This window comes from Saimiri boliviensis, chromosome 11 (genome assembly GCF_048565385.1).
Source record: "Saimiri boliviensis isolate mSaiBol1 chromosome 11, mSaiBol1.pri, whole genome shotgun sequence".
In the NCBI taxonomy this organism is placed as follows: Eukaryota; Metazoa; Chordata; class Mammalia; order Primates; family Cebidae; genus Saimiri; species Saimiri boliviensis.
The window spans coordinates 49,820,653-49,847,594 of record NC_133459.1 but is presented as its reverse complement, the minus strand read 5'-3'; the positions used below and the strand labels follow the sequence as shown (position 1 = coordinate 49,847,594).

The following is a 26,942-nucleotide window of genomic DNA, read 5'->3' as shown; positions in this document are numbered from 1 at the left end:
TACCACTGCCCTTCAGCCTGGGCAAAAAGAGTAAAACTCCATCTCAAAAAAAAAAAAAAAAAAAGAAAAAAAAAGAAAAAATGGGAATAGGAGTTATAGAGATTTATATTCGTCACCAGACAATATTTATTTGTGTTGGTATGGATTGGTATGGACATGAGTCACTTGCATTGCTATCAGTTTCTATTAACTTCTACTCCCTCAGAGTATAAAGTAGTCTATACAGTAGAAAGTCATCAAGGGTGCATACCATAGAACTTTGATAATTTCTTGACAGTGTAAACAATCTTATTTGCCCATTTTCAAGTATTGGATTATTTTTTCTAACAGTCTCCTTACCTTATGATTATGATCACAGAAAAGGCTGGTTTCATTTTATCTGGCCTGGCTGTTTACATAGTTGCAGCAAGTATTAATTAAACATTATAGGCCTCTTTGGTTTTGACTTGCAAATTCAGAGCTATAAACTATTTAGCAACTTCTAAGGTCAGAGAATAATTTCTGCTTGAAAAATATCAACAATCTCAGACTGTGCTTTTTAATGCCCCTGTTATGTTTGTTCTCTATTTTCAGGCTAGGCTCCAAACCTTAGAAATTCTCTCCAACATATTTCACCTTCCGTATATAAAAATTTGAGTAAATTTATCTCGTTTTGAGGTTTTCCAGATTTGCTAAGGTTCCTAGTCTGCTGGAAAGTGACCTTACTTCACTACCTGTGAGGCTGGGACTTTGTAAAACCAGCCCAGTTTTCTTGGGAGATCTTTTTGACACTGGTGCCACATAAAGTCAGTACTTGTTCTTTAATCTTTGAATAAAAGAAAGTCATTCTCATATAATGGCCTTGTTTTACACAATTGGCTCATCCAATTACATCCTGATAAGAAGAAAAACAAATTGTTATTGAACCCACATAATAACTATATTGCTGTAAAGAGTAAAAACATTTCATAAAAGTATTTGTTTTTGAATTCTGAGGGATCAGTGAGAACTAGATACTATTGAAAAGTATTTCATTCAGTTTACAAAAGGAGAGGCTGCTAAGTTGAGGGTCTCAGAAAGGGCTTATGCACATAGCTATTAGAAAATAGAACATTAAAATAATACCAACAGTATTCCAAGTAAATAACCATAATTAAATTTTTCTCAACAGTTCATTAAGTCCTGTGTAATTAATTCTTGTTCAGCTGAATCTTGGGTTAGAAGTCTGCTTTTATGAAGTACATCATCTTACAGACTGAAAAGAGACCTGGAAATCCTGACTTCATCTACCAATATGGTCTGAAAGTAGTGTGATATCAGCTGCAAAGTCTTTATTCAAAAATTCACTTTTTGAAGTGTTAATAATTCAGAATATGTATATCTTATAGATACAGACTATATCAAAAGTATAGTCATTTTCATGAGGCTCTGAGACTCTTTGTTGAAGATATACCAGCTTCTGGCTTATAGCTTCTAGCCCTGCCTTTGGCAGAGCCTTTAGGCAAGCATCAGAAACTACCTGTAGATGACAAAGACTAAATGTTTATATTATTAGGGTAATCAAAAGAATGGAAGATGGTAAAATTCTTTATTGGGTTACAATATATAATTGTTTCATAAGAGTTTGATCAATGTTTCCCCTGAATGCTTCTGTATTTAGGTTATATTGGGTATGGATATTTGTTTTCTACACTGATCAGGAAGTAGGCAAAGAAAAGGAGTTCTGGAGAATTCTACAGGCAGGTTTCCCAACCCCTTGTATACTTCCTCTTATTCCAAATTTGAAGGATTAGGCCATTTTTTTTCTTTTTTGTCAAGTGCTTCATTTATCCCATGTTCTACCACTTGAAAGAAAGGGTTTCCCTTTTGCTTCTTTGACAGGATTGGACTGTCTAGAATGCTTTGTATCATGTATGTTTACAGTAAACTTAATCTTTAAACTGGAGAAACAGCTATCTCACAAGTGAAGTAGTGTTCTGTTACCTTTCCCATGACTTTTTAAAATGTACTTTTCATTTTTACAAATCGAACCTCTGGAAATCTTTACGAAAATTAGTCATTTTTTTTTCTTTTCTTCTTCTTCTTTTTTTTTTTTTTTTCCTGTTCTTGTGACCTCATTCTGTCTTAAAGGAAAGTCCCCAGTTAAAATGCTATGTTCCCTAATGTATTTTAGAAACTTAACAGCTTTAAAAATGTTTCTTCAAGTTTATTATGGAATCACTGCTGGTTTTAGAGCTGCTATTGCTTTGATTTGTTTTAAAGTGCTGCAGTTTCTAACAGTAGGTATAAAAGCAAAAATTGATGATTTAAAGATGTTTGAAGAAGGACATAACATGTACAACTATTCCCATTTGTCAAAAGACCTCTGTAGGAAATGCTGCCCTTTTCTTCATAAGAGCCATTTAATTGGAATTTAAATGACAACTGTAGAAGATGTGTGTTGATGTTACAACTCCATGAATTTGCTTTGACATCCTCTGAGCTTCACTTTTCTCATTTGTATAGTAGGCATGATTAAAAAAAAAAGAAAAAAACACTTTGTAAATTGCCAGTGCTGTCTAGATAGTACTCTACTCATATGTCTCTCCACATATTCCCTGGCCCGTGGTAGTCAAAGGATTCTCGTTCCTTTCTTGCAAAAGCCAGCTCCCAAATCACAGGGATGGAAGGCAGGTAAATGGTCCTAATTTTGTCTTTGTATTTTGTTGTCAGCTTGTGGATTTCTATCTTTTCAGGTGGATACCAGCAATACTGGAAGGGTGTTGGCTTCTGATGCTGCTGCTTTCCTGAAAAGATCAGGGCTTCCAGACTTGATACTTGGAAAGGTAGTATTTGTTCATTAAAACTAGATTATGAGATTGTAAGCAATATATACTATAGGTGAACTGGATGAAAATTTAGAAAGATACCATCAAATTTAGAAGTTAGAACTGAGTCATAGAAGCCATTTTAATAATAGGATGAAGGGAATTTGTAGCGTAGTGATTTACCCTTTTGAAAAGTAAAGGGTTTTTCAGATTTTTAGAAACAAGCTACTTTTTAGTAGGATGAAATGAGGAAGTAATAAGTACATTTGGTGGGGAGAAACAGTGAAGACTGGGAATCTTGCCACACACTCAAAGACTTGGCTCTGTCCCTACTTCCTCTGTTATAACTGTCTCTGTTTAATGTGTGGTGAATAGAGTGGGGGATGAGAGGCTTTAAAAAGAGCACAAAGAGGTGGAAAACCCCTCTCCTGTCTATTCCTTAAATGTGATATTGATACATATTCAAAATCCTGAAAAATAACCACTATTAATAATTTAATTAATCACAAATAAGCATTAATCATCTCAACTTGCATATAGAAAAGAATATCTTAAGGATCTAAAATCAAGAATAGTATGTATGTTCTAGTAGAAAGAGCACTGGACTCAGAGTTAGAACTTGGACTAGTGAAAAAGGCATTTGACTGGAAGTTAGAACTTGGGCTTCAGTTCTTTCCCTGGTGCTTTGAATGTTCTTGAGCCAAGTCACTTACCCTCATTGGGCCTTACTATCTTTGTGAAGGGTTGCACCGAATCTGGGGTGCCCAATCTTTTGGCTTCCCTGGGCTACATTGAAGGAAGAAGAATTGTCTTGGCCCACACATAAAATACGTTAACACTGACGATAGCTGATGAGCTGTAAAACAAAAAAGTACAAAAAAACCTCATAATTTCTTAAAGAAAGTTTATGAATTTGTGTTGAAACACATTCAAAGTTGTCCTGGGCTGGCTTGTGGGCTGCGAGTTGGCCAAGCTTGCATAAATGATCTTTAAGATTTCTTTCCACTCCTAATTTTTTGATTCTTAGATCTGGTTACCAAAGAGCTTGAGGTTGTAAATTGCAGAGATTTAATTTGTCATTCAGATGGCTTTTGTTTAAAGTATACATTGATATTTTTTTCCCCCTAAATTTCAGATTTGGGATTTAGCCGACACAGATGGCAAAGGTATCCTGAACAAACAAGTAAGTTTTAGATATTCATATGAATTTTTTTTTGAGTCATTCAAAATAAAAAATAGCCAGCAGGGTTTTTGTTTGTTTCTTTTCTTCTTCTTCTTCTTTTTTTTGAAGCTAAGAATTGGTTTTTACCAACATTAGGGTTTTGCCTAGGGCAAGTGTGTAGCAATGAAAATATTTCCAGTCACTGAATGTTAATATAAGTTTTAACACTTAGTGTTAATTTGGTGACATTGTTCTCCTGGAGTTTATTTTTCTGTCTTTCAGCAAGACTTTGCTCTTTAATTTTTCTAGTTACATAGGGTTATAAGTAAAAGTGAATTTTATTAAGTAAGTGTTAGGATGGTATTGCATAGTAGATTTAAAAGGAAGCTCTTGGTTAATCATATGTGAGATATGAGTATTATGGTCTAGGTCTTACCCCTGATACGTAAAACAAAAAATGGTTGCAAGCCAGAAGTAGATGCTTGACCGGAATACACAGAAGTGGTTACAGCCAAGGTTGTTGAACATCATCAGTGTACTCTCTAGTTCTGATTGCTGGGGATAGATTTCAGAGTTGTATAAGGATTGAATTCCAAGTTTGCTGAGTGCCACTACTCAAAGTTAGCCCTCCTCCCCACCCCCTGGCATAACTGAAGCAGGATCAGAACCAGATATTGGAGAAATTTGATGACAGGGTCAGAATACCCAGTCTTTTAATTAAGATTTCAGGGCCAGATTGTAGTCTTCATTCGCGTCTCTGGGGAGAAGGGCTGCTTTAGTGTACTGGAGGCATAGGAAAACAAAATTTGTGTGGGCCCACCTAGGTGCCATGTACTCAGTCAGCAAATATTTCTTGAGTATCTATGATGAGCCAAGCTTTCAAAATATAAAGGTGAGCATGATACTTGTGGTCACTGTCTTAAGGTTTTATAGTATAATAAATTCTTCACTGATAACTCTTGGATTTTAGATATTGAGTTTGAGTTGCTTTATTATTTCCAGGTGGCTTGATTTATGGGTCTGCAGTTAAACTTTGAATTTCCATTGGAGGCATACTTTTTTTTTCCCTGGAGTGCAGTGATGTGATCTCGGCTCACTGCAACCTCTGCCTCTAGGGTTCAAGGGATTCTGCCATCTTTGCCTCCCGAGTAGCTGGGATTACAGGCATACACCACCACACCCAGCTAATTTTTTAATATTTTTAGTAGAGCTGGGGTTTCACTATTTTGGCCAGGCTGGTCTTAAACTCCTGACCTCGAGTGATCCACCCTCCTCAGCCTCCCAAAGTTCTGGGATTACAGGCATGAGCCATCGCACCTCACCTAGATTTCTTAATTAACATATGAATGAAAGAAAAGAAACCAATACTTAGTGAATTTCCATGTGACAAAAATGACACTAGGCACTTTTCTCCAGTAGCATGGTTTTTATTTTATTTGTCATAATACATTGCCAGGTAGGTATTAGCCCCCCTTTTATGGAAGGGTTTTAACTGGCCCATGGCCTCACTAAGTAACAGAACTAGAATTTAATGCAGAATTATTTCACTTCATAGCTCATCCATACCATGGTAATAGACTTGATTACTTAAGAGCAATTGAATCTCAAATAGAGTGAGAAAAGAAAGAGGGTCATGTTAGAATACTTAGAATACCAGCAGTTAGAGAAGACTTTGACTCCAACAGAAGAGACTTGAAAGTTCAGAGGAGAACTAGGAGGGTTTTGTGAAGCTGTTTTGGTGGAGGAGAGCTTCCGGGAGGATACTTTCCCAGGCTGCAAAGAGAATAAGCAGGTGAGGCTTTTTTTTTTTTTTTTTTTTAAAGGCTATTATATTTGGTAGCTAGGAGATTATTTGTGACATAGGCAGTAGTTTCTCTAGCTGATCATGGGAGTTGGAATCAGATTGCACAGAAGGTTGTGAAATGAATGAGAAGAAAAGGGGATATCTTGAAGTAGTGGTTTTTTTTTTTTTTTTTTTTTTTTTTTTTTTTCAAGAAATGAGTGAAGGCAAGGGATTGTATAAAGCAGACAACCTGCAAGGTGATAAGAATGGATTACGAATTGGGTATGAAGGGTATAGGGGGAGAATATGGGATTTGAGAAAAGTAGTGAAGGGTTAATTACATCAGCAACTATACTAAGATATTGACAGGTTGGACAAATTGTAACTGGAGTAAAGGCTTTTGTTATCCTGTCTATTCCCAGATACTAACTAAAAACAGCTGAAAACCAGTTGCTTCGGCTTCTTTGCATTTATTTATTAGGTTTTGGACTAAGACTTTAAATGCTAAAAATCCAAGGACTTTTGGGAGAGATTTATAAGTATTTTGAGGTTAAGCAGTTACGTAATCTTTTTAGATGTTACACAGTTATTTTCTGTAGTTTTTCTGGAATAGCAGTGATTGAGTCATTTGAATTACTGTTCCAGTTTCAAAATTTATAATGTCACAATCCAGAGATGACTTTTAATGACATTTTAGGTATTATTTTCTTCTGGGCTTTTTTTCTAATTATTTTTTTCTCATTTAAATCATAAAATACATCTCTTAATATCATTAAATATTCTTTGATTTTTTTTTTTTTTTTTTTTTAGTTTGTTTTTTGAGACAGAGCCTCACTCTGCTACCCAGGCTAGAGTGCGGTGGTGCTGTCTCAGCTCACTGCAACCTCTGCCTTCCAGGTTCAAGTGATTCTCCTACCTCAGCCTCCCGAGTAGCTGGGACTACAGGTCCATGCCACCACAACTGGCTAATTTTTATGTTTTTAGTAGTGACAGGGTTTCTCCATGTTGGCCAGGCTGGTCTCCAACTCCTGACCTCAAGTGATCCACCTGCCTTGGCCTCCCAAAGTCCTGGGATTACAGGTGTGAGCCACTGTGCCCAGCCCTAAGTATTATTTTAAACATGAATATTCTGTATGATTTTCACTATCTGTATGTATTTTCCCATTTATATAATTATTAGCGATTTATAAATATTGGAACATCTTTGTACATAGGGTTTTTCTGCATTTTAAAGCAGATGTTTTTGAAGCAAATATGCTACTTGTTGTTACTTAAAAACTCTGTGGTGATTATGAATTGTTTTATATTTTTAGATTGTAACTATGTGTGCAGATAGGTAAGTAGGTAGAAGGAGAATGCTCTTAACATTCATATTTTTCTTTCTTAGGAATTCTTTGTTGCTTTGCGTCTTGTGGCATGTGCCCAGAATGGATTGGAAGTTTCACTAAGTAGTTTGAACTTGGCTGTTCCACCACCAAGATTTGTAAGAAATGCTTTTAGATTTAAATTGTTTAATTTTTAAAAAGTGACACCATGTTATTTGAAAATTAAAAGCAATATATTAAAATGAATTCTCCCTTTGGCGCTTTCACTCAGCTACCTGGCTTTTTTTTTTTTTTTTTTTTTCCCTTACTAGCTACTGCTGTTTTTAGTTAGTTTCTTGTGTATCCTTCCAAAGTTATTATATGTGTATGTAAAGAAATAGAGGCTGGGCGAGGTGGCTCATATAATCCCAACTCTTTGGGAGGCAGAAGTGAGAGGATCACTTGAGCCCAGGAGTTCAAGACTAGCCTGGGAAACAAAGCAAGACCCCATCTCTACAAAAATTCTAAAATTTAGCCGAGTGTGTTGGTGTGCATGTCTGGTCCCAGCTACTTGGGAGGCTGAGATGGGAGAATCATTTGCGCCTGGGAGTTCAAGGCTACAGTAAGCCGTGGTCACACTGCTGCTCCCTAGCTTGGTTGATGGTTCAAGACCCTGTCTTTAAAAGAAAAAAGAAATATAAATATGTATTTTCTTATTTTACATTCATTGTAGCATACTGCATATTAATGGTCCCCAACCTTTTTGGCACCAGGGACTGGTTTCATGGAAGACTATTTTTCCATGGACCTGGGAGGGATGGACGGTTTCAGAATGAAATTGTTCCACCTCATCGTTAGGCATTAGATTCTTATAAGTAGCATGCAACCTAGATCCTCACAAGTGCAGTTCACGATAGAGTTTGTGCTCCTATGAGAGTCTAATGCCGCCGCTGATCTGACAGGAGTTGGAGCTCAGGCCGTAATGCTTGCCTGCCAGCTGCTCACCTCCTGCTGTACAAGCTCAGTTCCTAACAGGCCGAAGTTTTAGAGGTATTTACGTATCATTACATAAAAGCTTCTGCTTTGTTTTTCATAGCTGTGTAGTATTTCTTTGCCTGTGTTTATAATTAACTTTCTATTGATAGGCTTTTTATTTTGAATCTTTTATTATAAAAAATGCTGCAGTGAATAATAACCTTGTTTATGTGTTATTTCGCATGTGCTAGAATATATTTATGTGTCAATTCCCAAACGTAGAAATGCTGTTCAAAAGTTTTTGTCTTTGTAATTTCTATGTATATTGTCAACTTGCTTTCCATAGTGGTTGTACTAGTTCACCCTCCCTCCAGCAATTGTTTGAGTGCCTGTTTCTGTACACTTTTGCTAGCATACTTAAACTTTTAGATCTTTGTAAGTTTGATAGGTGACAGGTAGTATGTAATTTTAAATTTATCCTTTTAGTTTTATGGAGTAAGGTTGAATAGCTTTTCTTATGCTTATAAGAATAGCTTTCTTATAAGCTTTTATGTTTACATTGCATTGCCTTTATGTGAATGTTTATAGCTTTTGCCCATTTTTGTTGGATTGTTGCTCTTTTACTTATTGAATTCTAGGGCCTCTTTAATTATTAGGGCATTAACTCTTTGTCTATATGAGTTGCAAGTCTTTTTTTCCTATTTTGTCATTTGTCTTATTTTTTCGAAGAGACAGGATCTTGCTATGTTGCCCAGGCTAGCTTTGAATTCCTGTGAATAAACGATGCTTCTGCCTTAGCCTCCCAAATAGCTGGGACAATGGGCATGTAGTACTGAGCCCAGTTTATTATTGTCTTTTATGTAAATAAATTGTCAGGTTAAAAAAAAATTTTTTTTTTTTTTTTTTTTTTTTGAGACGGAGTTTCGCTCTTGTTACCCAGGCTGGAGTGCAATGGCGCGATCTCGGCTCACCGCAACCTCCGCCTCCTGCGTTCAGGCAATTCTCCGGCCTCAGCCTCCTGAGTAGCTGGGATTACAGGCATGCGCCACCATGCTCAGCTAATTTTTTGTATTTTTAGTAGAGACGGGGTTTCACCATGTTGACCAGGATGGTCTCGATCTCTCGACCTCGTGATCCACCCGCCTCGGCCTCCCAAAGTGCTGAGATTACAGGCTTGAGCCACCGCGCCCGTTTTTTTTTTTTTTGTTTTTTTTTTTTTTTTTTTTTTTTTGCATTTAAGTTAGTGTTGATGTAAGATTTGAGTATAGATTCCATTTTTTTTTTTTTTTTTTTTTTGAGACAGAGTTTTGCTTTTGTCATGCAGGCTGGAGTGTAATGGTGCAATCTTGGCTTACTGCAACCTATACTTCCTGGGTTCAAGCAGTTCTACTTCCTTACCCTCTGGAGTAGCTGGGATTATAGGCGCCTGCCACCACGCCTGGCTAATTTTTTTTTTTTTTTTTCTGGTAAGAGACGGCATTTCAACATGTTGGTCAGGCTGGTCTTGAACTCCTGACTTCAGGTGATCTGCCCACCTTGGCCTCCCAAAGTTCTGGGAATACAGACGTGAGCCACCACACCGGGCCTAGATTGAAAAGTATAGCCAATACAGTTTATTAAATAATCCATCTTTCTCTTCCTATCTTTTCATTCCCTTTGAAATGCCACCTTGATTGTGTGCTAAATTCTCATATGTATTTTAGTTCCTTATTGGATATTTTTTGCTCTTACCTGTGTTTATCCATACCATATGCTGATGTTAACAGTTTTAATTTTCATATTTGGTGACATGCTTTTAAATTCTAATATGAGAAGTTTTCTCCACCTCACTCCTTTCCCCCCACCCCAGATATTTTATGGCTCCTCTTGCTTGTTTTTTTTTTTTTTTTTTTTTTTTTTTTAATTTTAAGAGATGGTCTTATTCTGTTGCCCAGGCTGGAGTACAGTGCTGTGATCATAGGTCACTGTAACCTTGAAGTCCTAGGCTCAAGTGATCCTCCCCAGTAACTAGTTGCTTGTTTTTAAACTCAACATTTTAGAAGTTTTTGGTCTGCATACTAAGAATTTAATTTCTTAAGTTTGGAGAATTTCTGCACTTTTATGTTTAGGCATGTAATCAGAAGGTTAATTCAGAGATTTGTTGCCTACCTGTATTATAGCCATGCATTGCTTAACAACAGGGATACATTCTGAGAAAGGCATCATTGTGCAAACATCAGAGTGTATTTTACACAAACCTAGATAGTATAACCTATAGCATACCTGGGCTGCATGGTATATAGCCTGCTGCTCCTAGCCTACAAACTTACGCAACACTGAATACCACACTGTACGAATGCTGTAAGCAGTTGTAACATGATGATATTTGTGTATTTAAACAGAAAAGGGCCCGGGCATGGTGGCTCATGCCTGTAATCTCAGCACTTTGGGAGGCCAAGGTGGGCAGATCACCTGAGATCAGGAGTTCAAGACGAGCCTGGCCAACATGGTGAAATGCCCTCTCAACTAAAAATACAAAAATTAGCTGGGCATGGTGGTGCGCACCTGCAATCCCAGCTACTTGGGAGGCTGAGTCAGTAGACTCACTTGAACCTGGGAGATGGAGGTTGCAGTGAGCCAAAATTGTGCCACTGCACTCCAGCCTGGGTGACAGAGCAGGACTCCATCTCAAGAAAAAACAAACAAACAAAAACCAGAAAAGGTACAGTAAAAATAGGATATTATAATCATTTTTTTTCATCGTTACTTAGATGAAGGTCTAGTAAATGTAAAATAGTGTCCTCTGTGCATTGAGATCCAGCATTTTGTATGAATATATTTAAATCCAAAAATCATTTTTTCTTCATTGCTTCTTGATGTGAGGATTTCAGCTTTTCTTCTGCTTTACTTTCCTTTATAGCATGATACCAGTAGTCCTTTGCTAATCAGTGGAACCTCTGCAGCTGAGCTCCCATGGGCTGTAAAAGTAAGTAAACTTTGTAACTATTCTCTCACCGCTGCATTGCTTCCTATCCACATATATTCTCTCTGCCTCTGAAATGTATTGCTATCAGCATTAGACTTTCATATACATGTTTAAGGAAAGGTAGGGGAGATGCTGTTACTGTTGTTACTGAGGGATCTTTCAGCTCTGTCAGTTGTTTTGTGACAGTATTGGTCTAATCTTATATCTGTTATAATGTAAACAAAAATGATGATGTATTAACAAATATTTGATTAAAAGACAGTTTACCCCACTGGTATTATTTCTTACTTAAAAATTCAGGTTAACTATGTATTTTCTATATGACTCTGTAAAACAATTCTTTATGAAATCTTTGTGGAATAGATATTTTGTGTTATAGCTTTTCAGAGGTAAATCATATCTTACTAGCTTTTTAAAACTTATAATTTAAAAATACTTAGACTATAGCAGATCAAATGAGCTTTGATAAATGTACAGTTTTTTTGAAAACCATTTTTATTTGTATGTCCTTGTATGCTGGGGACCATGCACTTATTTTTCAAAGTCTGGGAATATGGCCTTGAGTAGGCAAATAATGAACAATAGTTTTTAATGTTATACAAATAACTTTTAAATTTTAGGAGGTATCTTGTTATTTACAAGAAAAATAATTGCTTTGGGAAAAATGGAGAAGTCTTGATGTTTATTTCTCTAGCAATTATTTTATTTTTAAAATTTTATTTGTGGCTCATGCCTGTAATCCCAGCACTTTGGAGGCCAAGGCGGGTGGATCACAAGGTCAGGAGTTCAAGACCAGCCTGATTAACATAGTGAAACCCCATCTCTATTAAAAATACAAAAAAATTAGCCGGGTGTGATGGCAGGAACCTGTAATCCCAGTTACTTGAGAGGCTAAGGCAGGAGAATCACTTGAACCTGGGAGGTGGAGGCTGCAATGAACTGAGGTTACACCGCTGCACTCCAGCCTGGGTGACAGTGCAAGACTCTGTCTCAAAAGAAAAACATTATTTGTTTGAACTGTACCTCACACCATCTTTTGAGAGTCATAGAATGTCACTAATTAGCTGTGTGTTCTTATAAAAGTTACATTTTGCCTGTGGGTCTATTTAAGTGAGAGAGTTGGACTAGATGTATTTTCTACCTCTGAAGCATTTTGATTCTAACCCAATAGTTGGAAAATAAAGATGGTGTTCCAGCTACAAAGAGAATGGGCAACACTAGACTCTTGAGTAAAGTCACTTTGAAATTATTATTTCCTATGTATTTTTTTCTTGCATATCTTTATAATAAATATTTTGATGAAAGTGAAAAATATTTTTTAAAAATATATTCTTTAAGGACTTGATTTTTATAGCTGCAGTTAAATCCTTTTCTCTATTATTTAACTTATGATTTTTGTTTATGTTGTAGCCTGAAGATAAGGTCAAATATGATGCAATTTTTGATAGTTTAAGCCCAGTGAATGGATTTCTGTCCGGTGACAAAGTGAAACCAGTGTTGCTTAACTCTAAGTTACCTGTGGATATCCTCGGAAGAGTAAGCTATTATTTACTTCTAAATGTAATTTTTACGTATTTTAATTTTATATCTGTAATACAAGGAGCATGTATAGCTCTGTTAAAAATATACAAATCTTATTTTAAAGTTGTATCATTACAGGGTTTTTTTGTTTTCTGACTTAATATATAAAATTATTGCCAACTCATTTCTGTATTTGGTTATTCCCTGTAAAATATGAGTGGTTGAAATTAGTTACATATGTAAGCCCCTTACATAGGTCCTTTTTTAGTTTGTGCTGTACACTCTTGACCTCCTCCTATATGCTTGAGTTAATTTCTAGAGACCGTCAGTATTTTATGTCTGCTACTTACTCTGTGGCTGTTATCATGGTGTCTTGTTTTAAGGAATAGTTTTATCTCTGAAATCATAAATTCTACTCTTGAACTTGTCCTTCCTCTCTTTATAGAGCCCTTTTCCAGAAAATTGCAAGACTTTAATTCTTTGACTAGTTTTACTAAGATCTTTAAATCTGGCTTCTTTACTTTGCCTCTTTTTTTCAATTTTTCTACTGTGATAAATATAGATACCATGAAATTTAACATCTTAACCAATTTTAGGTGTACAGTTCAGTGGTATTAACTACATTTACATTATTACGCAACTATCCTCACTATCCATTGCCATAATTCTTTTCCTTCTGTGAAAGTAAAACTTTATTCCCCTATCTTTTGGTCTACAGTTTTGTGTCTATCCTTAGCTCCCTTTGCCGTGTTGTTATTCTCTCTGATTGGAAAAAGTGTGAAGTAAATTATCTGCCTTCTCTATGGTGCATGTGGACTACTGAGCAGGTGTAGTAAGATTGGTGTCATTGTAAATTTATCATCACCAGCTTCAGCTGGGTGTCTCCATCCTGCCAGTCACACTTGTGCTGTTTCCATAGTGATTTCTCCATAACCTTCTTCATATTTCAAACCTTATCTACCCTCTTTAAACCTCTTGCCCTTTAATTCCCTGCTTCAGCAGATTACATAGGGTCAAATCCTGGCTGTACCACTTCTGAGCTGTGTGACCTTGGGCAAGTCGTTAGAAAACCGTGGCTCAGTTTTCTAATCTTTAAAAGGGGCATAATTTCCAGCTTACAGAATTGTAGGGATCGAATGTGATAATGTATGTTAAGTCTTAACTTATTACCGTGATTGCTGCATACTCTTTGAATGCTAGCTGTTATGATGATGATGATGATGACAATGACAACCACCATACTACCAGTACTAGTACTACTACTGGATCAATGTTATATAGATTTTAGGTGCTCAATAAATACTGATTTAAATGCCATTTCTTAGTATTGTTTGCAACAAATTATTTCTCCCTGTGTGATCAGTGTGACATTTCTAAACTATAAATACACTGTTATTTTATTACTTAAACCTAACCTGTTAGTAGTTTTCCATTGCATTTAGAATAAAGTCCAAACTCCTTTCAAGGTAATTATAACCAGATACTTTCTTATCTACACTTTTAACATTCCTCTGTTGCCCAGGCTGGAGTGCAGTGGTATGTAATAGTTCACTGCAGCCTTGATCTCCTGGGCTTAAGGGATTCTCCCATCTCAGCCTCCTGAGTAACTTGGATTACAGGTAGACACCACAATGCCCAGCTAATTTTTAATTTTTATCTTTTATAGAGATGGAATCTCGTTTCCCAGGCTATTCTCAAACTCCTAGGCTCAAGTAATCCTCCTGCCTTGGCCTCCCAAAGTGCTGGGAGGCCATATGGGCATGAGCCACCATGCTTCGGTAGTATACTTTCTTTTCCTGCCCTCAAGTACCACATGAACTGAAAGAAAATTAATTTTTTTCAATTCTTCCCTTTTTCAGGTTTGGGAATTGAGTGATATTGACCATGATGGAATGCTTGACAGAGATGAGTTTGCAGTTGTAAGTAATCTAATGCACTTAAAATCTTTACTATCTTAATGATTTTCTCATGTGCAAATTTCCTCTTTTAGTTCATCCTTAGAGGAAAACTATATCCCCATCAGATTATTGGATGAACTTTTTTTTTTTTTTTTGAGACAGGGTCTTACTCTGTCACCCAGGCTGGAGTACAGTGGCACTATCCTTGCTCACTGCAACCTCTGCCTCCCAGGTTCAAGTGATTCTTGTGCCTTAGCCTTCCAAGTAGCTGGGATTACAGGTGTGTGCCACCACACCTGGCTAATTTTAGTATTTTTTGAAGGAATGGGGTTTTGCCATGTTGGCCAGGCTGGTCTCGAACACTTGACCAAAGTGATGCACCTGCCTCAGCCTCCCAAAGTGCTGGGATTACAGGCATGAACCACCATGCCCAGCTGCTTGAACATTCTTATCTAAAATTTATAGACAGTCAATAAATATTTTCTAAACAAATTGATAACAGAAAATGTGTTTTGCTATCTTCATTTTCTTTGGCTTTAAGGTACATAGGAATATATACTTTGTATAATTACTGTAAAGATAGTATCTTTTGTATCATAACCTGACCATGTATCTCAGGTATCTTAGTACCTGCTTCTGTTATGGAATAATTTTGCTTCAAATGTATCCCCCAAATTATGAAGGCAGAAAAGTGTTGAGATCTTATCTGAACACATGTCATCTTAGTAATTGAATAGTTAATTCCAAATTGGATTGTATTCACCTCTTCCTTAAAGGTTTGATAAAACTTTGCTGTGAATTCATCAGTGGTCAATTTCTAATTCCTCTTTCACTCTAAAATTTTCTCTCTTTGTATTTTGGTAAGGAATTGTTCATTTCTTTTACTTTCAAACTTGTTGCAACAAATTTGCGGTATTCTTTCGTGGTGGTTCTCTTTACTCATTCCAAATCTTGGGAATACTCCAACTTTTTTTTTGCTTAATCTTATTTTGTCTAGTTTATTGGTCTGTTTGAAGAACCATCTTTTGAACTTACTTATCCTTTCTATTATGTGTTTACTTTTTATTTAATGATTTTTAACTTTTAATTCCCTGTTGTAGTTTCTTACTCTTTTTATTTTAAATTGCTTGAAGATAGGCTGGGCATGGTGGCTCACACCTGTAATCCCAGCACTTTGGGGGCCCGAGGCAGGTGGATCGTGAGGTCAGAAGTCCAAGACCAGCCTGGCCAAGATGGTGAAACCCCATCTCTACTAAAAATACAAAAAATCAGCTGGGGACAGTGGCAGGTGCCTGTAATCTCAGCTACGTGGGAGGCTGAGGCAGGAGAATTTCTTGAACCCAGGTGGCAGAGATTGCAGTGAGCTGAGATTGTGTCACTGCACTCCAGCCTGGGCGATAGAGTGAGACTCTGTCTCAAAAAACAAAATTTCTTGAAGATGAGTATTACATTTCTTCAGTACTCATTATCTTCCTTGAATACCTGTTTAGTGGGATTCCGTAGATACTGGTTTTGGTTGAAAGTTTTTCTCCATTATAAAACTTTTGAGATTTTTTAGTTTTCTTTTATCATCTGGTTAGGAATAATTTCAAAATGGCCAAGTTTGGTTGTTTTTTGTTACTTTGATATATACTTTTAACTTGATTGGATTATAACGAGAAAAATGTAGTCTGTAAAATGTCTAATTTAAAAAAATTAGCTAAGACGTTATTTGTTGGCAAGTTTATGACCTATTTTTACATATATTCCATGGATATGTCAGTATTTCTATTTGGAGGATATTAGAGTTTTATAACTCCATTATATCAAATTTTATTTTATTTTATTATTTTTATTTTTGAGATGGAGTATTGGTCTATTGCCCAGGCTGGGGTGCAGTGGTGTGATCTTGACTCACTGCAACCTCTGCCTCCTAGGTTCATGTGATTCTTCCACTTCAGCCTCCTGAGTAGCTGGAATTACAGACATGCACCACTATGCCTGGCTAATTTTTGTATTTTTAGTAGATCTGGGGTTTCAACATGTTGGCCAGGCTGGTCTTGAGCTCCTGACCTCAGGTGATTCACCTACCTGCCTTGGCCTATCAAAGTGCTGGGATTACAGGCATGAGCCACCACACCCAGCCTCAAATGTATTGATTATTTAGTCTTTGTCCTTATTTGTTTTTTGTTTTTAGCCCTTCCATAAATTTTCCTCATTTCCTTCAAGAGCCAAATGAAACAGGCAGAATACACATGATCACATTTTAAAAATGCAAAAACAGAAACTTAAGAGTGACTTGAATTGATGGTCATGGGTCCCTAGTCTTTTTAATTTTAATTTGGGTAACAGTTGGGAAGTGGTAAAGGTTCTTTTTATCACAGTAGTGATACAAGTTATCTCAGCTATATTTCAGGGATTGAGCCATTGTTTGTGGGATGCTTTTGGGAATGGGGCCATTTGGAGGGGATTTCGGTGATAATATACTTTGAAACATCATCAAACTCTACACGTAAACTTTTCATAAATGATTTTTGTGGTAAGAATATTGGTGCAAAATATTTGCAGTGGTAAGAAGTAATGAGGGATTTTTTTGTGTGTCATAAAGACAAATTTTTGTTTTTTTTAAGACAGATTTTCACTCTGTTGCCCAGGCTGGAGCAGTGGCAGGATCTTGGCTCACTGCAACCTCCACCTCCTGGGTTCAAGTGATTCTTCTACTCAGCCTCCCGAGGAGCTGGGATTACAGGCATGACACCACCCCTGGCTAATTTTTGTATTTTTAGTAGAGACAGGGTTTCACCATGTTTGCCAGCGTGGTCTCAAACTCCTGACATTAAGTGATCCGCCCGCCTTGGCTTCCCAAGTGTTGACATTACAGGCATGAGCCACCTCTCCTGCCCTAAGACAAAGATGGAAAATAATAGTGTCATCATTTGATAAACAGTAATATATACTAAGGTAAATGAATAAACACAGTTTATCTTAAATACCTGGAGCCTTTTCCCAGGCAAGTGACCTTTTTTTTTTTTAATGAAAACTTTTATTAAAAGAATAATTTTTGAATAGTAAATACTTTTGTAGGAAATTACTACTTTGAATTTTGTTTTAAATAGTAGACACCCCTTTATCTTCTCCTACATTTAGTTGTTAACCGTTTTGCCACATTTGCTTTCTTCCTTATGCATATTCTTCAGAATTTTTTTCTAGCTTTAAACTCTGGCTTATGTGGTTTTAAATACAGTTTCTCCTGTTCCCTCTTTGTTTGAATTACCTGGTATTTCTTGTGCTTGTTGTGTATGTCTGTTGAAAATGGCACATTTCCACATTTTAATGCTTTAACTAATTGGATAATAATAGCACTTATATTGATTTGATTTTCCCTTCCTTACCTATTTATTTTACATTATTATTTTCTCTGTTTCTTATTGTCTCTTATTATCAAGTTATGATTAAAGTCCTTTACTCCATCTCCCAGTTAATGTAGAAATTTTATTATAATGTCATGTTTCATTAATAGTTAATACAGGTTGAGCATCCCTAATCTGAAAATCCAAAATTTGAAATACTCTAAAATATGAAACTTTGAGTATTGACATGACCCACAAGTGGAAAATTCCACTCCTGGCCTCATGTGATAGGTTGCAGTCAAGACTTTTGTTTCATGCCCAAAATTATTTAAAAGCTTGTCTGAAATTATCTTAGGTTATGTGTATAAAGTTTATATGAAATGTAAATGAATTTTATGTTTAGACTTGGGTTCTGTCCCCAAGATAGGATTATATTCTAAAATCTGGAAAAAAAAAAAATATTCCAAAATCTGAAAATCTCAAACACTTCTGGTCCCAAGCGTTTTGGATAAGGGATTCTCATCCTGTGCCCCTTTTCCTGTACTTGTACTTATTTCTCCTATATGAAAAACAAGATTTTCAACCCTTACTCTAGCAAAATGAAACCTTCAGATTGTTTTTACTTCTTTTCTTTCCCCCTTACGTCCTAATTCCAGAAGATCTTAGAACATTTCTGGGGACTCAAATTCTAGATTTTTGCTGAGTTAATTTAGTTCTTTTGATTTTGGCATTTTTCTTCCAGTTTTGTTAAATATTAATAACTAATATTCTTTCAGTTAGAATTTGTCTGATAAATCTTTTTTTAACCTTTTATTTTAATAAATAGGGCAACATAATCTGTACTGTTTTTTAAAGTTACAATTACTGGCCAAGAGTGGTGGCTCATGCCAGTAATCCCAGCACTTTGGGAGACCAAGGTGGGCAGATCATCTGAGGTCAGGAGTTCAAGACCAGCCTGGCCAACATGCTGAAACTGTATCTACTAAAAATGCAAAAATTAGCCAGGTGTGATGCCAGGCACCTGTAATCCTAGGTTCTCAGGAGGCTGAGGCAGGAAGGAGAATATCTTGAACCCGGGAGGCAGAGCTTGCAGTGAGCCGAGATCATGCCATTGTATTCCAGCCTGGGGGACAAGAGCGAGACTTTATCTCAGAAAAAAAAAAAACCAAAAAACTGCAAGATAGTCAGTGTATCCACAACTGCAAGTCATTGATTTGTTTTTATTTATTTACAAGAATCAATATTTTACAAAACTGAATTTTAAGAGTTGGTATCATTCTTCCTCAGAAATTGAAGTAATTTAAAAAATACTTTGGCAGTAGTGGAATAGCTAAGATCTGAACATTTAAAATTATCCTCCTAGCCGGGCGCGGTGGCTCAAGCCTGTAATCCCAGCACTTTGGGAGGCTGAGGCGGGTGGATCACGAGGTCGAGAGATCGAGACCATCCTGGTCAACATGGTGAAACCCCGTCTCTACTAAAAGTGCAAAAAATTAGCTGGGCATGGTGGCATGTGCCTGTAATCCCAGCTACTCAGGAGGCTGAGGCAGGAGAATTGCCTGAGCCCAGGAGGCGGAGGTTGCGGTGAGCTGAGATCGCGCCATTGCACTCCAGCCTGGGTAACAAGGGTGAAACTCCGTCTCAAAAAAAAAAAAAAAAAAAAAAAATTATCCTCCTAAATAATAAAATATAAAGATGATATGCTTATTTATATGTTCAGTCTATTTGGCCTGTGGCAGTTTACACTGCCAGGATTTGGGTTTGTTGAAATATAATACAAGTTTAGATCTTATTTTACTAAATAGTAAAAACTTAATTGAACATAGGAGTCTTTTTGTTCAAGAAAATTCTTGCCCATTTCCCCTTGGATTAAATGTTTTTTATTTGTTTGTCTTAAAGCCCCCGCGTCTGCTTTTATTTTTTTGAATGGGAAGAAATACAAAGCTTTTATTTTTTTTCAATGGGAAGAAATAAAAATTTCAGTATAGTTTTTTTAAGAGTAAGTTATTTCAGTAATTAACCAAAATTTGAATGAACTTGAGTCTTTATGTTTAGATGTATTTTTAAAATTCTTAATTAGTTGTTTTTTTTTTTGACAGCATAATTGGGATTTTTGGTTGGTTTATCTTTTTAATTAGGATAAATGAAGTTAGAGATTCTAACCTGTATAACTTCTGTTGCCATGTGAACCTTTAATGAATGGCCCTTGTTTCTTTTCAAATGTAAATGCTAGTTCATATTCTCAGAAACCCAGTAGTTTAATTTAAAATCCAGAATGTAGAATATCTTTGAGGTTTTTGTTTTTGTTTTTTTTTAAAGTAAATTTGTAAAAGTTAGGCCTTAGAGTGGCCATGCATATTCTAACCACAACTAAAATGACCTCAGAGAGTTTTGTGTATGTGGAATGTATAATGTATATGTATATGTACATAAAAAACATAAAGTAGATTTTAAAAATTATATCTACTCCCTTGAATCTGGATTTTTAAAAATATCTGTGATTATGTATCAGTATTCTGTTTACTCATTGATGAATTATCTGACTAGATTGTAAGGATATTGGAAATATATTTCCTTGAGTTTAACTTCTGGCCCATTTGGCTTCATAGAAAGTCTCTGATGGAGCATTAAGGGGACATTTTGTAAAAGGGGCAAATTTTTCTTTTTCTTTTTTTTTATTTGGAGACTCTCTGTCACCAAGGCTGGAGTATGGTGGTGTAATTTTGGCTCACTGCAACCTCCACCTCCCAGGTTCAAGCTATTCTTGTGCCTCAGCCTCCTGAGTAGCTGAGATTACAGGCACCCACCACCATGCAGGCTAATTTTTGTATTTTTTGTAGAGATGGGGTTTCACCATATTGGCCAGGCTGGCCTCGAACTCCAGACCTCAGGTGATCCGCCCACCTTGGCCTCCCAAAGTGCTGGGATTACTAGGTGTGAGCCACTGTGCCCAACCAAAGGGCCAAATTTTTCTGTTATGATTTGAAAACTAGAAATGTATCTAAAATTGTGCTATTGCCAGTGAACCAAGGGAAGTGACTGATAATTATGTTAAAGTTTATTGTCTTGGTGGGGTAAGTTCTACAAGTGTCCTATTCTGTGAAATAGTTCTTTGTTTTATTAGGGCTGAAACTACTGCTTTTAAATGTAAAGAGAAGGCCTGTAAATCTAGTAATCTATTATTTGGTGAATGAGCCTATGCTCATGCTTTTTCATAGATATTTAGAGTTTGACAAGATCCTCTAATTTAGCTTCTCTAAACACAGCAGTTACTGGCTTACAACCCAGGGTAACCTGAGCCTTCTAGAGTCATGCTCTTTTTTTTTCTAATGAACTTGAAATTTTGGAGTGATTTTAGATTTGTAGAAAAGTTGCAGAGAGTACAGTTTTCCATTGCCCTTCACTGTTTTCCCTTATTAACATACTGCATTACCATCGTACATCTGTCAAAACTGAAAAACAATTTTGGTGCATTATTAACTTCAGACTTTGTTTGGGTTTCACCAGTTTTTTCTTTCTGTCACAGGATCTCATCTAGGTATTATGTCGCATTTTAGTTGTCATGTTTTTCAGTCTCTCTGGTATATGAGTTTGTCAGTCTTGCCTTGCTTTTTATGACCTTGACATTTTTGAGGAATACTGGCCAAATATTTGTAGAATGTCTCCCAATTTACGTGTGTCTGATCCTATTCTCATTATTAGATGGACAAACGAGTTTTTGCAAAGAATAATATGGAGGACATAATGCCTTTGTCATCACATTATATTGGGGGCATATGATATCTATATGACATCACTGTTGATGTTAACCTTCATCACTTATTTAAGTTAGTGTTTGTCAGATTTCACCATTGTAAAGTTACTTTTTCCCCTTTTCCTACTCTATTCTTTGAAAGTATAGACTCATGCCCTTTTTACTTTGCCATCTTTCTGCATATCTATTGGTTTTTATATTCTTACTAAGCTGTAAATTTTTCTGTCTGGTAAGTTCTTAGACTGAAAGTGGTCTAAGCTTTTATCAGTAACATTTGTTTGGGTCTTCATTATGTGAAGAGTTTTTGGCACTTAAAGATTTATAGAGGAGCTGTTCTTGTGTATTAGCATGTATCACATTGTATTAAAATTAACTTTTTACATAACTTCTGCTTCTGTTGGGTTGTAAAAATGAGCTTTTTTTTCACTTTTATATTTCTTTTTTTTTTTTTTTGGAAACAAAGTCTCACTCTGTCACCCAAACTGGAGTGCAGAGGCTCACTGCAAAGTTTACCTCCCAGGTTCAAACAATTCTGCCTCAGCCTCTGGAGTAGCTGAGATTATGCACGCCTGAGATAGGTTTCACAAAAGTCTTGGGCTTTGCCCAAGAATTAAAAGCCCTCCAGGTGATTCTTACGGTGACTAAAATTTGAGAAATACTACCTAAAAGCATAGAGAATGAAAAAAATAGCAGAGAAAATGGGCAGCTGTTAGGAACTGATTACAACAGTAAAGTTAAATCCCCCCTTTCCCTGCTGACTCAGGAATTTGATTCTTTTATTATTTTTATTAATAAAATTTTTGATACTTTGAAATAATCAAAAAGACATTCTAAATGCTTCTTCCTTAAATGTCTATTTCTGTGTAAATGCACTTGGTAGTATGTTTCAGTTTGACAGCTAGTTACTTGCCAGATTTTTTCAGTATGTGTGTGAATATGCTGCATTTGTTTCAGTGTCATACTTTTAATAAGAATAAGTAAAATATAATAGGAAGACAAAATCACAGTCCAGCAGTATTAAAAGTATTCTGTTCACTTTTGCTCTTTTATCTGGCAATATAATTTTTGGCTTTAGTTTTGCTAGGGAAACCATTTTCAGGGTAACATGAAATTAATAGTGTATATTTTTAACTTTCATAAAGATGTGTTGTCTATTGGCAGCAGATGGCTAACATTGCTTTTTTGCTTCTAGTGTCCACTTTTTCAGAAAATGACTCCCATCTGCAGCAAGAGAAGTGCTGACTGTTAATGTGTACACTAGTCACTTCTCTTAGCTCAGTGTCATTCTAATAATTTCACAGTACATATATTGTGAACTTGGCTAGAAGTGTGTGTTAGCCAGATTGCTTTATTTCTGGAGTTTCAGGCTTTTGGAAATAGAAAGTTTGTGTGTCTCTAAAACTGAAATTGAATTTTTCCAGGTTGCCTAGTGGAAAGGGAGAGGAGAATTCTTGGTTAAGTGTGCTTTCTGGACAAACAGCATCAGCATCACTTGGGAACTTGTTAAAAATGCAAATTCTCAGGCCCAACCCCAGCCTTACTGGTTACATAATTCTGAGTGCAGGGTCCAGAAATCTGTGCTTTATCAAGCTGTCCAAGTAATTCTGATACCTGCTAAAAATTGGGTACCAGTGGGTTAAGGTTTAGTTTTATCAGTCGTGAGGGAAAGCATGGCATTGTAAGATTACATACGTGCTGCTAATAAAGCTGATCGACTTTGGAAAAAACAAGAGCTTTGTAGCCAGAAGATTTGAACCCACTGTATCACTTCTTAAAAATATTGTTCTTGAGTTTCATATAAGGTCAAAAAAGAGTTCAAAAAAATATTATACTGGGCAAGTTACTTAGTATCTCAGGCTTAGTGTTTTCATTTGTAAAATGATGTTAGTAATCCTGGAAATCAGTGATTGGTATTGTTGCATTGAGTGCTCAATAAATACTGATTTGAGAGGCTGGGCGTGGTGGCTCACTTGAGCCCAGAAGTTTGATACCAACCTGAGCAACATGGTGAGACCCCCATCTCTGCAAAACTTAAAAATGTTAGCCAGGCATGGTGATGTATGCATGTAGTCACAGCTACTTGGGAAGCTGAGGTGAGAGAATCACTTGAGTCTAGGAGGTCGAGGCTTCAGCAAACTGTGATCTCGCCACTGTACTCCAGGCTGGGCATCGGAGTGAGTGAGGTAGTGAGCCCTTGTCAATAAATTAATAAATAAAACAAACAAATTAAATGAATATATAAACATATGTGAAAACCCCACAAAACTTAATATATAATTATAAGCAAGTTTCCTCTTGGGGAAGTGTTATTTTCACTGGAAAGAAAAATTAAGAAGAGGCTGGGCACAGTGGCTCACACCTGTAATCCCAGCATTTGGGGAGGCTATGGTGGGTAGGTCTCTTGAGCTGAGAAGTTGGAGACCAGCCTGGGCAACATGGCTAATCCTTGTCTCCTAAAGAAAAAAAATTAGCTGGGTATGGTGGCGTGTGCCTGTAGACCCAGCTACTTGGGAGGCTGAAGTGGGAGGAAGGCTTGAGCCCAGGAGACAGAGGTTACAGTGAATCAAGATTGCACCACTGCACTGGGCAAAAAACCAACCAAAAAAAAAAAAAAAAAAAAGAAAAAAAGAAAAATGTAAGAAACATGCAAGCTTTCTTCTTATGGTTGTTAGAATCGGAGGTTCCAGGTTACTTTGAGTAATGTCATATGCTCAGAGATAGTTGTCGAAAACTTTCATGTTCTGGAATTCTTGAAGGTAGCTTGAATGCTTTAAAATGAAGAGGATATGTTGTAAGACAGTCTATATGCAGATTTTTCCAATTTTGTGCCAGCACTTTATGTATTTAATTAAAATATTTTAAAATAGGTGATGCATATCATGGTTCAAGAATCAATATGAAAAGATGCTCAGTGAAAAAAATCTCAGTTCTACCCCTGCTCTCAATTGCTCCATTTATCCCTACTCTAGGACCAGTTTTCTTAATTTGTTATTTATTTGAGAATTTCTTTTTTTCTTTTTTGAGATGGAGTCTGGCTCTGTTGCCCAGGCTTGAGTGCAGTGGTGCAATTTGGCTCACTGCAGCCTCTATCTCCCGGGTTCAAGCAATTCTCCTGACTCAGCCTCCCAAGTAGCTGGGATTACAGGTGCCTGCCACCATGCCTGGCTAATTTTTTTGTATTTTTAGTAGAGATGGGGTTTCACCATGTTGGCCAGACTGGTTTCAAACTCCTGACCTCAGGTGATCCACCCACCTTGGACTTCCCAAAGTGCTAGAATTATAAGCATGAGCCACCCGCCTGGCCTATCTTAGAATTTCTTAATGTAAATGTAAACAAATACAACTAATTATTTCCTCCTTACCACAAAAGATAACCCACTAAACACACTGTTCAACACTATGCTTTTTCATAGTTAACAGTTTATCTTGGATACCTTTTCACTATGAGAACTCCATGATTCTTTTTTTCCTGGTTAGCATTATTCAAGACCACACAACAAACTGCATCCAATTTAAGTATATAATTTGATGAGTTTTGGCAATTGTGTGCCTGAAGGCATCACCACAGTTAAGACAAAGTGGTTTTTTAAAATGATTTTTTAATGCTTTATAGTATTTTGTTATATGAATATACCATTTTTTAAAACAATTTTTTTTTACCTTAACTTCCCAGTGTAGAGTATACCATAATTTTGTAAACCAGCTTTTGTAGATGGGCATTTGGGTGCTGATACAAGGCTGCAATTAATAATATTTTTTGTACAGTATTTAATATGGATAGATTCCTAGATATGGGGTTGCAGAGCCAAAGGGGAAATACTTTTGCAATTTGGTAGATGTTACCAGTTTGCCCTTCATAGGAGTGGTACTTATTCAAGCACATAAGAGGAAGAAAAATAACTTTTTCCTATCCCCTTTTAAATTCTTATCTGAGAACCCTGTAACAAAAGATAAAGAGAAAAACAGAAGTTTATCGACTTGTATATTTAATATATACATGGAGAAACTCAGGAAAAGAGTAACTGTCAAATAGGTGACTTACAACTCGGGCTTGCTCTTGCTCCTGCTCTCGCCAAGTAACATGTATGCACCTTCTTTGCCTTCTGCCATGATTGGATGCTCCTGAGGCCTTACCAGAGGCAGATGCTGGAGCCATGCTTGGTGAACCCTGCAGAACTGTAAGCCAGTTAAGCTTGTTTTCTTTATAAATTACCTAGCCTTACGTATTTATTTATAGCAATACAAAACGGACTAAAATACAGCCCCCCAGTGTGGCCTTTCCCGCCTTTCCGTCCTTGGAGCTGCCCAGGAGTGCCTTGGCTCCTGCAGGACGGCAGTTGGGAGCCTCATGTCCCATGTTGTGCCCAATTCTCCCACCACCACAGCTAGCTGTAGCCCAAAAATACTAGCATACATCCTCTCCTCTTCAAACTTCGAGCTGTTAGGAATAACTCTTTGGCCATCTCTCAAGTGATCCATTGAGAAAGAGAAAAAGAGAAGCTGCTGACATCCAGCCACGGGCCAGACACTCACAACGAGGCCATGTAATTTTCCTACTGAACCTTCAGTGGAGCCTCCTTTATGCCTTTTCTACACCCTGAAATCAAGACAAGTAGCCTTACAGTTGGAGTTTTTGGCATGTCTGACAACTGTGGCTTGCTCATGCACTCACTCTTGTGGTCGCACCCAGAAGCCATGCAACGCACAAGAGGACCACTTCCCATACCCCCATGATTGCACCCTCAGCCAGTCAGCAGCAAGCATATATTGCCTAGCCACCCCTCCCACTTCTCTGATACTATCTGAAAAACCCTAACCCCTAAATTCTGGAGGACATTGATTTCAGTAATAACTCTGTCTTCTGTGTGGTGTGGCCAGCCTTGAATTAATTAAACTCTTTTTTTACTGAAAAAAAAAAAAAAAAAGAAAATGAACTTAGCCTTATATAGCACCTTTAACAAAGAACAATAAATTTTTTTAAACTCTTATTTTAGGTTTAGGGGTACATGTACAGGTTTGTCATGTAGGTAAATTGCATGTCACAGGGGTTTGGTATACAGATTATTTTGTCACTTAGTTAATAATAGGTAGTTTTTTTTATCTTTTTCCTCCCTCCACCCTCACAATGGCCCCAGTGTCTGTTGTTCCCTTCTTTGTGACCACATTTAGTCAGTGTTTAGCTCCCACTTAGAAGCAAGTACATACGGTATTTGGTTTTCTGTTTCTGTGTTAATTTGCTTGGGGTAATGGCCTCCAGCTCTGTCCATTTTGCTGCAAAGGACATGATCTTGTTGTTTTTCATAGCTGTGTAGTATTCCATGGTGTATATGTACCACATTTTAAAAATCCAGTCTACCATTGATGGGCATTTAGGTTGATTCCATGTCTTTGCTATTGTGAATAGTGTTGTGATAAACATATGTGTGCATATGTCTTTTTGATAAACAGTTTATATTCCTTTGGGT

General features: G+C 36.7%; 1 protein-coding gene across 4 annotated transcripts in view; it reads left to right on the top strand.

The window, feature by feature from the left end:
- EPS15 (epidermal growth factor receptor pathway substrate 15) overlaps positions 1–26,942 on the top strand; it is a 176,437-nt gene that overhangs the window by 45,900 nt on the left and 103,595 nt on the right. For all 4 annotated transcript variants that reach the window (XM_074380807.1, XM_010349192.3, XM_074380806.1 and 1 more), the window contains 6 exons: positions 2,715–2,804; positions 3,922–3,969; positions 7,119–7,214; positions 10,910–10,975; positions 12,386–12,511; positions 14,356–14,415. In XM_074380807.1, coding sequence (XP_074236908.1) covers positions 2,715–2,804; positions 3,922–3,969; positions 7,119–7,214; positions 10,910–10,975; positions 12,386–12,511; positions 14,356–14,415 — 486 coding nt within the window. The remainder of the gene's footprint in view (positions 1–2,714; positions 2,805–3,921; positions 3,970–7,118; positions 7,215–10,909; positions 10,976–12,385; positions 12,512–14,355; positions 14,416–26,942) is intronic.